At 45.3% G+C, this 11,509-nt stretch overlaps 1 protein-coding gene across 28 annotated transcripts in view; it reads right to left on the bottom strand.

The window, feature by feature from the left end:
- Positions 1 to 11,509, bottom strand: part of Inpp4a (inositol polyphosphate-4-phosphatase type I A) — a 175,864-nt gene that overhangs the window by 9,334 nt on the left and 155,021 nt on the right. For all 28 annotated transcript variants that reach the window (XM_029569756.1, XM_029569767.1, XM_008845834.2 and 25 more), the window contains 2 exons: positions 8,997 to 9,109; positions 5,346 to 5,500 (listed from right to left, as the gene is read on the bottom strand). In XM_029569756.1, coding sequence (XP_029425616.1) covers positions 5,346 to 5,500; positions 8,997 to 9,109 — 268 coding nt within the window. The remainder of the gene's footprint in view (positions 1 to 5,345; positions 5,501 to 8,996; positions 9,110 to 11,509) is intronic.

The following is an 11,509-nucleotide window of genomic DNA, read 5'->3' as shown; positions in this document are numbered from 1 at the left end:
TTATTTTGATATATCACAGTGAAAGATTTATCGTCCTCTTTTTTTTTTTTTTTTTTTTTTTTTTTTTAAAAAAAAAAAAAAAAAAAAAAAAAAAAAAAAAGAAAAGAAAAGAAAAAAATAAAAAGAAATAACATGGTCTTAGGACATGGTAGGCAGTATGAAGGAACCACTTGCAGATGAGGAGGCAGGGACTCAAGTTGCCTCCTTCAGTTGAGTCTTCCCTGGCTTTCTGAGAGGGAGCCTTATGTCCTGGAATGGCCCTGCTGCTGAAGTGTGCTTTTCTGACAAGGAACACTGACCAAGCTGATAACATTCCCTACTGGGCAGACTGGTAGGTCGCTGTGGCTACTCAGGAAGGTCCATTATTTGAAGGTTTCAGTCCCTAACAGGGGACAGGGAGAATACTTCTGCCATTATCCTCAGCCCCAGACCAGGGTGTGAAGGAGTCAACCCCCATGACTTACAGGAACTGAGTATATAGATTTCGTCCCAACTTCATGTTCACATATACTATGGGCTTAAAATGGGCCTGGTTCAAGTATTCATAGCCATAGAAGTTAGCAACCACTATACACGTTACTTTTTTTTTCAAGAGAGGTGATGGTTGAACACTTAGAGTGGCACGGGCTACTGCTCCCACGAGGGCCCTCCAGGAGTCAGCATAATATCAGCTCTGCTCCCACCTACTCTACTCTTTCATCTGACAAGATGCAAGAACCAAAATGTACTCCTCCACCCATGGATGTGGGTGAGACTCACTGCTGCCTCCTTAGGGCTCTCAGTGACCTGCAATACTGATCTGATCATCATAGCAGTCACAAGTTTAGCTATTGGCCTAGCTACCTTGGTCTTGTAGTTGACTAACAGATGTGTCTGTTTCACATGAGATACTCCAGAAAACTCAAAAGTCAGCTGTAGCTGCCTTACCTGGAGACAAGACACTTTAGTGTCAGCAACGGGCAGCAGGGAGCACTGCTCCCCACTGTGCAGAGATAATAGAACAGACAGAGGCTTCGCTTTGTTTTTATGACTTCTGAAATAATTACCAAACTAAAGTATGTTCACTGTAGAGATTTTTAGATTCTATAAAATTCATGATGAAAACAAAAGGCATTTATACTTAGAGGCAGCTTTAAGTGAAACAAAGGGAGACTGAGAATAGTGCTCTCCTTAGGAAAAAGGTAATCCCTTCTTGTGACAACCCTGACTTTACAACCTCTGAGCTCAGAGTGACAGCAGGAATGACACTCCAGGACACCGAGCAAGAGGACGGGCTGGTATGGGAGCAACTGCGAATCTGTATTAAAATGACTAAAAAGTTCCTCAAAGACATATGCTTTATAATCTAAGAAACCAATTTGTCAAATGTGATGTTACAGTTTAGATGTGAAATGTGCTTCCACCAAAGGTTCATGTAATGAAAATTTGGGTCCTGATGCAAGCAGTGTTCAGTGATGGGACTTTACTGAAGGGGGACTGACTTCACTGAACTGGGACTGGGGAGGGCTCTGTCTTCACCAATAGGTGAACAGCTTGGGAGGTGCTGACCATGGAGAGCAGAACCTGGTTGGAGGATGTAGATCAGAAGGGTATATGCCCTTTTTTTTTAAAAAAAAATTACATCTATTTATTGTGTGTATTGGTCAGTTACAGGAATCAGTTCTTTCCTTCTGTCATGCGCATGTGGGATTGAACTCAAGTCATCAGGTTTGGTGACAAGTGCCTTTACCCTATGAACCATTTTGCCAGCCCTTAATTTTTATTTTATTATTATTTTTTGGTTGACAGTTTTAGGAAATTCATATGATGAACATTAAGTCACTTCCAACCCTCACCCCCTTCTCTCATTCTCTTCTGATGAAACTGTTCTTCTCAACCAGTCTCTCTCTTTCATGTCTTTTTGTGTGAGGCCTAACGAGTTTATTTAGAGTTTCTTGCCAGAGCATGGCTGGGAGATTATTTACTAGAACAAGGGCAAGCGGGTGTGTCTATCTTGCCCTAGGCCTCTTCCTGCTTGCCATGAAATGAGCAGCTGTGCTCCTCCATGCCCTTCTGCTGTAATACTCTGCCTCACCAGAGCCCTGAAACAATGCAGTTTGCTGACTATGCTGAAACCATGACCCAAATAAAGCCTCTTCCCTCAAGCTACTTTTCTCAGCTACTCTGTCACAGCAATGAGAAACTGACTAACTCACAAAACTAGTATTAAATGAGAGGGGTGGTGGTTGTGACTGTACTGGATAACGTGATGCAGAAGTCTTTGGAACTAGTTTTTAGGAGGAATTTGGAAGATTTTGGAGAGGCAGGCTAAAAAGAAGCTGCGCTGGATAGCTTTAGTTGCCAATTTGACACACCTGGGTGGAGGGGGCCTCAATTGGGGAACTGCCTCCATTGGAGTGGTCTGTAGCCATGTCAGTGGGGCATTGATTGCTGAGTGATGGAGAGCCCAAGTACACTGTGGGTAGTGCCACCCCTGGGTAGGTAGTCCTGTATTGTATAAGAAAGCAGGGTAAGCATGGGCCAGGGGAGCAAGCCAGTAAGCAGCATTCCTCCATCTTCAGGTCCTGCCTCCAAGTTCCTGTCTTAGGATCCCTCAGTGATGAACTGCGACCCAGGAGATGTGAGCCAAATAAACCCTTTCCTCTCCAAGTTAGTATTGGTGAGAGTGTTTTGTCACAGTGATAGAGATGCTAACTAGAACAGAAGCTTAGACTGCTATAAGGAGAATTTAATAAGCAATTCTGGTGGGAGCTCAAATCTCCAGAATGCCAAAAAAAAAAAAAAAATGTGGACAGTCAAGACTGTGCTTGGAGGTTTCAGGTGGGAATAAGGACTCTACTGGGAACTAGAGACCATGCATGTTATATTCTGACAAAGAACCTCCCTATATTTTGTTCTGTGGATGAGATAACTCACCTGGTAGAGTCATTTCAAAGCAGCCCAGCATTCAAGCTGCCATGTAGATACTGCTGCTGATTTTAGCCAGTTTACAGTGAGAATAAGGAGAGAAAAAGCAGAGCTAAAAGGTGTGAAAACTTCCAAGTTTGCTTAGAAAGAAGTTCATTTAGTTGGGTCAAGGAAGATGTGACTGCCAAACAGATTAGGATTCAAGTGTTGAAGATGTGGTCCCCAGCTAGTGGATCCAACCAATGATCCGTAATTGGAACATGAGCACTCTGTCTTTATCAATATATTAATCCACTGATGTAGTCAAAATTTTGTTGCAGAACTGAGACAGTAGGATGGCCAGAGTGGAGGAGGGGGGTTCCTAGGGATGTGCATTTGAAGGGAGTCACTCACTGGTCCCCCATCTTTGCTCTTCTTCTCTGGCTCTCTGCTTCCTGGTTGCCATGAAGTGAGCACCTCTACTCTGCCCTGTCTTTCCACCATGATGTTCTGCATCACCATAGGGCCCAAAACAATGCATCTAGCTGATCATGGAATATAATCTCTGAAAGTGTGAGCCAAAGTAAAATAAACCTTTCCTCTTTTAAGTTGTTTTCCTTGGGTATTTATCATAGTGATAAAAAGTTTGACTATCACATGTTGATAGGAAATCTATAAGGGTATTCATTGCACCCTTGATTAAAATGGTGAAAACTCATATGTAGCTTAGTTGATAAAAAGTTAGATGAATTATCATGTGTTTAAAATGATAAAGTTTATATTTATTAATCTAAAAAAAACAATATGACAGCTTAGTCAATGAGAAGTTAGGTGAATTATATGTTAAAAATGATAGTTTATATTTATTAATCTGAAAAACTAAAACATCTGTCAAAAAGTAGGCTGACACAGTAGGCAAAATTGTACATGTAATTGTATGTTTGTGCATGTTTTGTGTGTATATGTCTGCATGTGTATATGTATTCATATGTATGCAGGTGTATATGTGTGCAAGTGAGCATGCACATTTGTGAGCACTTGTGTAAAGAAACCAGAGGACCACCTTGGGTATTGTTCCTCAGGTGCCACCCACTTTTTTATTTTGAGACAGGGTCTCTCACTGGCCTGGAATTTGTCAATTATGCTAGGCTGGCCGGCCAGAGAGCTGCAGGGATTAGTTCATCTCTGACTTCACAGACATGGGATTATAAGCATGTACCACCACACCTGGCTTTCTATATGTAGGTTCTATACGTAGACTTGATCCTGGTCTTTGCTATACAACTGGCATGGATCCCTGACTGGCTCATCCTCACTTCCTTGGTGGAAGACATTTGTGGCTCACTAGACAGCCTTGACCCAGACACCAGTCTACAGGGTACAAAATGGCTGCTGCCTTCAGCACCAGGGTCACACTAACTATGGAAGCTAACAGGGCACGGAGATCCCAAGCAGACCCTTAGTGTCCCAGAGAAGGGTCTCCAAGTCTTTGCTGCTTCTCCATCATTAGGGACAGAGGCATAGGGGAACGAGGAACAGAGATGTTTAAATGGACTTGGGAGAGACAAAACAGGTACAAAATGATGCCACTTATGCTCTTATCAAGAGGCAGGAGCTCAGGCATCACTTTTGTGCATTACTGTGAGAAGGTCAAACAGCAGAAACATACAGAAAGGATAAGAGATTAAACGCTTTAAAGATTTGGTGAGAGGACAAATGATACAGAACAATCAATAGAAGTGACTATTGAAAACAAGACTTTAACAGCATTGGCGACTACATCGAAGGAGACAGGAAAACCAGGTTTCTTATCCTTTCTTTTGGTATGTAAGGTAGGGAGCTGCCCAGCAGTGCTTGAAACAAGGCATCGATCAACAGTGGACGGTTTCAATTCTGGGTTTCATTCTGAAAACACATCTGCTGCCTCAGAATCAGGACATCATAAGGGTGAGGTGGCCAAGGCACAGACAGCTGTCACCATGGAACACTTACTGGACTCTTGGCTCATGAAAGCAAACTGAGTCCACCGTTAAAGAGGAAGCAGAGCAAACCAGTGCAACCTGCAGACGTGTTTCCTTCACTCGAGTTTGGAAGTATACAATGTACACGTATCTATTATGTAAACGCAGCTGCCTGCTGAGAAAGCATGGGCCCTAAATCCTACCATAGGCAGGCGGCTCCCTATCCCTGTTGAACTGCTTGACCCCCAGCCTGCCAGCCACTCTCTATTAGTTCAGTGCAGTTCTGTTCAGAAAGATTGCTGGCTCACCCTTCTGGCCTTCTAAGAGAATGCTGTCTGTGGTAAACAGTGCCAATAGTTTGACTAGTGGTCAAACTCGAGTGTGTTGAGGGTATTGGGCCCCATGTGAAGCAAGGGCACCAGCTCATCTGCAGTTTACACGGGCAATGGGAGGGCAGGTGGCTGGGGCAGGCATGGCCAGGCAGCGGCCCACACTCACCTCCGCATGCACTCCAGGGCCTGTGTGAAGACCTGCGGAGCCATGCCATGCTCGTGCTGCAGGATCAGGCATTGTTCCAGTGTCACTGACATGGCTGTGCGGTCCTTGGCACTCTTGCAGCTGGTGAACCGGACCCCGTTAAGGCGGCGACAGACCTGCCAACAGGAAACAGGAAACGAATCTGCTTAGGAGGGACTAATTGGCAGAAAGGAAGCACCTTGAAGGAGGAGGCTCCTCACAGGCCTGGCAGAAACACAGGTAGTGAATCCCAAGCCTAGACCTAGCCTAACTCTGTCTGGCTCCCCAACTCTGTCTTGTACTGGTACTGAAAACCAAACCTCCAAACAAGATCCCCTTGGGAGCCCTGTCACCGAAGGGGACCTGCTTTCATCCCTGCCACTCTCTCCCTTGTATGTTCTTCCAAGGGACATTCCTCACCAGCCATCCATTTTAACCATATTGGGACTTCTTGGCACAGCCAACATTTTACTGATGACCTTCCCCAGAGAAAGAGGGCATACAAGATGACCTACCTAGTGAGAGCCACAGCCATGCACATGGTTCCCTTGTCCCTAGTCATCCCTCTCCCATAACAAGAACACTTTAGGGCATGCCTTCCATGATTCTAGATACAGTCCTAGCTTCAAGGTTTCCAAAGATATAGCCTCTTGCACAAGAGGGCATATGCAGTGTCAAGATCTTGACTCAGTGGGCTATAGTCAGCTCTGGGGCTCTGGCTGGGTCTCCCTACCTGTGAAATGAGATGCTAGACATGACTGAAGGTGGTCCAGCTGACTAGTTGGAACTCTGGTCATATATAAAAATGAAAAGAAATTAAGATCTAGGAAAGAGGCAGTTCTGAGTGGCTTTGCTCTGCTGCCCATACCTTCTTGTCCCCCATAGATGACCATATGGACAGTATGAAAGGACTATATATACAAGTGTCCCCGAGAACTCCAAACCTCTGAATCTATATGTCTATATTGTGGGGCTCTGCTGGGATCAAAAACTACAGGACTGGATGGATTATCTTTCTGACTGTTGATAGGGGAAGGTCAACTGCCCTGTCATGTTTTTGTTAACTTGATACAAACCTAGACATACCAGGGAAGAAGAAATCTTAATTGAGGAACAGCTTCTATCAGATTTGTCTGTGGGCTTGTCTGTGAGATTCATATTCTCTCTCTCTCTCTCTCTCTCTCTCTCTCTCTCTCTCTCTCTCTCTCTCTCTTTCTTTTTTTTTTTTTTTTTTGGGACAGGTTCTCTCCAATCCCCTCTGCCTTCCCCCACCAAATCCATATCCTCCAATTTGTGTAGTTCTTTCATTTATTTTTTTGATTTTTTTTTTTGAGACAGGGTCTCTCTGTAAGCCCATCTGGCCTGGAACTTACTATGTAGACCAGGCTGCAGGCTGGCCTCCACCTCACAGAGATTCATCTGCATCTGCCTCCAGAGTGCTGAGATTAAAGGTGTGGCGTTTGACACCACAGCCAGCTGTGAGACATTTTCTTTAGTGCTAATTGATGGAAGGCCCAGCCCACTGTTGGCAATACCATCAATGGACAGGTGAGTCTGTACTGTATAAAAAAAAGTAGCTGAGCAAGCCAGGGGAAACAAACCAGTAAGCAGCATTCTTCCATGGTCTCTGCTTCAGTTCCTGCCTTGAGTTTCTGCCTTAGCTTCTCATGATGACAGACTATAAACCTGAAACCAAATAAACCCTTTCCTCCCTCAACGTGCTTTTGGCCAGTCTTTTATCATAGCAACAGAAAGCAAACTAGAACACACCCTCATATTTAACTAATGATTGTTCTATCATACACAACAGAGAATTACAATCTCCAAACATGGTATGCAGAGGTCTATGCATTTATAAAGCTGTCAGTGTGTTTAGTCCAAGGAGAATGGATGGATGAGGGTATGTCCCATGCCACTGTTCAGGGTCTGGCTGTGTCACCCTCTGGACTACGTTACATGAAAAGATTGGCTCTTTCAGTTCAAAAAGGCACCTGTGTAAGGCTGCTACTCTATGGCTAAGACATTTAGCAGTCCCTCAATATAAACTTAGCAGCATCTCTCTGCCCTGCTGCATGGAAGGTATGTTCCTCACTTGCTATCCCACTTGCTGGACTCAGCCTGAAAAACAATGCCAATGAGGCTCGAAAGTAAGAGAGCATTTGAAAAATAATGCCTGTGGATTTTACTGAGACTTCTGTCACCTGGTATTTCAAAAAAAACGTTGTGCTATAAATGAAAGTTCAAAGGGTGGCCTGGACAGAGAAGGGAGATTAGCAGCTGAACCATCCCACCCTTTCTTTCCATGAGGTTTTACAGCTGGGACACTGTAGAAGATACAGAGACTATACTATAATTTTTTAAAATTTTATGTGTACGAGTGCATCTGTATCATGCAATGCCCATGGATGTCAGAAGATAGATCCCCTGGAACTGGAGTTATGGATGGTTGTTAGCCAACATGTGGGTACTGGGGATTGAACCCAGGTCCTCTGCAAAAGCTGTCAGTGCTCTTAACTGCTGAGTCATCTCTCCAGACTCCAAGAATGTATATTCTTTAAAGCTTCATTCCACAGGCAGATCAGCAGTCACAAGCACTAGCAATTCATAATGTGGAGCTTGTGTAGGAAAAGGTCCATCACGAAGACAGACTCTAAACACAGAGTCTAACAGCAACTGGGAATGGTCTGCGAAGCCATGGAAGAAACTCAAAGTTGGAAAACCCAGATAAAGACAATGTTATCTCCCACCTGTGTGAGTGAGCAGAGCCAGGCAAGCTCCTTCCTGTGCGCCCTGCCTTCCTGTCCCCCCCAGGCCCAGTCAGGGAACTAGAATGTCTGTAGGAGCCCTCATGCCACTGAGCCCCAGAACTGGGCAGGACATACTGCTATGGACATCAGGAGAACATGAGTGGCTGACTAGGAAGTTGCTCAGACCCTGGCTCAGAACAGTGACTTGGAATTTCCTGAGTAAAGTTCTGAGAAAATACCTGTAGTACACGTGCTCAGGGGAAAGAGATCAGAACAGCAGTCAGAGGACTGTTAAAGAGTCAATGGCGGGGCTGGAGAGAGGGCTCAGCAGTTAAGAGTACTGACTGCTCTTGCAGAGGACCTGGGTTCGATTCCCAGCACCCACGTGGTGGCTACGAACCATCCTTAACTCCAGTTCCAGGGGAATCCGACAGCCTCTTCTGTCCTCCGCGGGCATTGCACGACATGGGTGCACTCACACAAACGCAGGCAATACACTCATACACATAAAATAAAAATAATAAAATATTTTTAAAAAAGCCAATGGCAACCACACTCTCCCTCTGAGCCTGTTTCAAGGCGATGTAGGCAGTCTCAGCTGGGATCCACCTTGCAGGCTTCTGAATGAGACACTACCACCAGCCTGGCTGGCAAATGCCCCAGGGACAGATCCCACGTCTGTTGTGGGAACCCAGGCAGCTCTAACAGAATGATCTCATGGGAAGTACTCAGTGTCTTCCAGCATCTCTGAATCTATGCAGTGACTTTCTCTTATGTAAGGAAAGACCTGTGCTCTCCTCCTTGGCTGAGGTTGTCATCTGTCACTATTTCGGCTATCATGGTTGGTGGAAGACACCACAGCTCTTTTCTTCACTATAACGAGTACCTCAGCAGCTTGCCAGAGGATGTCCACATTCTTATTCTTGCGTGCATGAACGTTCTGCCCCAGAAACCGCAGCAGCTCCGGCAGGCAGGTCTGACTCCGAGATCGAGGTAGACCTGGAAGAGAAGATGGGTCTGTGGAAGAATAGTATCAAAGATACTGCTGCAGAGGAAATGATAAAATGACCAGTTTAGAATCAAAGGAAAAGGGAAGGGAGGCATTTACAGATTTGGATATGGCTACCAGCATGGTGAGCCTTGAATTCCTTTACTGTCCCATTTGGGCCACCTTCAAAGGGCAGTTGCTTCATCTCTTTTTGGATCTTCTGATGGCCTAGAAATGTAGACACTGAAGGAACCAAGCTTCCTGTCCCTCTAAGTGGAAGTCAGAAAAAAAATGAGAATGAGCCATACAGTCTCCAAACCATGGATGCAGAATGCTTGGAGCAATGGATCTTGACCAGAGAGTGGGCCAGAAACCTTGGGGAAGTCTGGAAGGACAGCATCCCGAGGCCTCAACCTACACTTGGAGGAAGAATTTCTGAGTAGTCCAAGGGTGCCTCACCCTGCTAGTCCTAAAAGCTTACTTCTTCTACTGTGTAAGTTTCCAGACCCTTCCAGAACCTCCAGAACCCACTTAATCTGTCATACTGCCTCACCTAAGACAAAATCGAAGACAAGGCAACTAGTTCTAAAGTTACTCTGGGATTTTTTTCACACATTGATATTATTAAAGACAAAGAGAAGACTCTTAAAATCATGGCTAAGGAAACCAGTGTCTAAGTCCTCAATTCAACAGCATGATCTCCTGAGTATCGATCTTTAACCACACAAGCAGCTTCCCAACACAACCTCCCCTAACCACACATGCAGCTTCCCAACACAGCCTCCCCTTGGTGCACACGGCATCCTGGTCTAATTACTCAAGCTTCTGCTATGTATTCAGCACCTTACTTGATAGATGGGGCTCCTGCCTGTGAGGACCTTGGCCTGTGACACAAACTGTGGAAGTCCAGTGGAAGAAGGGGGCCTCTGGTCAAGGCATTCATGCTCTGAAGAAGACAGAATGATCTGACCTCCCAACTGTAGATCAGCTATGGCCTCTCCTGGCCTTTTATTCCCCACAAGTGCATAGCTTGTCCCTCTTGCTACAGCAGTCAGAAGAGATGCTACTAGGCTTGTGGTGGCTCCTGGGGAGATCCACCCTCCATACCTCAGTGTTCTTATTTGGATAGGAGATCAATGCCCACATAGAGCTGCTGTAGGGATCAGATCAGATACTTTTCATGAAGTGGAGAGTCGAGGGCCTGGCACTGGGCAAGGACTTGACAGATTTCTTTTTAATCATGAGCAGTGATCAAGAATTGGAAGACATATCGGTGACTGTGCCCATGACCTATAGCTGAGTTCTGGGAAGATTTCCACACTAGAAGGACAGGAGAAACTGGAGACATGCCTGGAGCACCATGGGTGATGTCAATATACTTAAGGCCAATATATGTGTAAGGTTTTCATAGTGTTGGCTTCAGGGGCCTCTGGATTCTCAATTGAAACCTCGTGGGGTTCCTTTACTCCTGCCCATGCATATCAGCAGCAGCTGAGGGTCCAAGAGGCAAACAAGATACAAGATGGGGCTGTTAGTAGCTGGTGTCCCCTTCTTCAATCTAACCAGCACACTGGTGAGCCCAGGAGGAAGCAGCTATTTCCCTGTTTTCTGATTGAGCACTGCCAAATGAATACCAACATCTCCCCCTAGCCCTGGTCTCTTCAGCCACAGTCCCTCTTAACTGTCTGTAAATATACAAGTTGCAGAGTCCAGCAATTCATTCTTTATCTAGACATACATATTAATACTGACTTCACAGAGCTGTGGTGGGATTTGCAACAATGAATGTGGAACAGTGTGCAGAGCACTTAACAGTGTGCATGACTTGTCAGTGACTTGCAAAGGTTGTCTGCACTGCTGTTTCATTACCAGTTCTGAACTCTAGGATCCACTGCACCTTCCAACAGAATGCAAATGAAGCCTGTCTGCATCTCTCCAGCTTCTCTCTTCCCTCTTTGGACCCCCTAATGGAGGAACTTAGCCTATCTCCAAATAGGACCAGATGTCCATACATTGTGCGGTATCTGAAGGAGTAAGAGCTGTCTCACTGGGGGTACACGTGGCAGAGGCTCAGTGAGTTTATTGGGATGAATTTAGGAGACTGGCACAAGCAAAAGTTTTACTGAGAGCCCCGGGTTTCTCCCTGAGTGCTGTGGATGCCAGAACCATGTAGTATGTTCACAGGGGAGCACAGAGTGTTGCATCTGCATAAGCAGAACATGGAATTCTATTACCTCTGGAGGACAAAAGCACCCAGTTAGAACTATCTTCTCAGTACCTTACTCTATGTGTCAGGAAGGAATGTGCATGGGCAGCTCATGCATAATCACTGGACTGTCTCCAGGATCACCCATGTCCTACTAGCAGGTGCATACTGTCTGTCACTGCATACCAGAAAGTCCACATCAAGT

Source organism: Nannospalax galili, unplaced genomic scaffold (assembly GCF_000622305.1).
Source record: "Nannospalax galili isolate Female #2095 unplaced genomic scaffold, S.galili_v1.0 scaffold182, whole genome shotgun sequence".
Classification (NCBI taxonomy): Eukaryota; Metazoa; Chordata; class Mammalia; order Rodentia; family Spalacidae; genus Nannospalax; species Nannospalax galili.
Note: the sequence above shows the minus strand (reverse complement) of the source record. Positions and strands in the feature narration are given on the sequence as shown.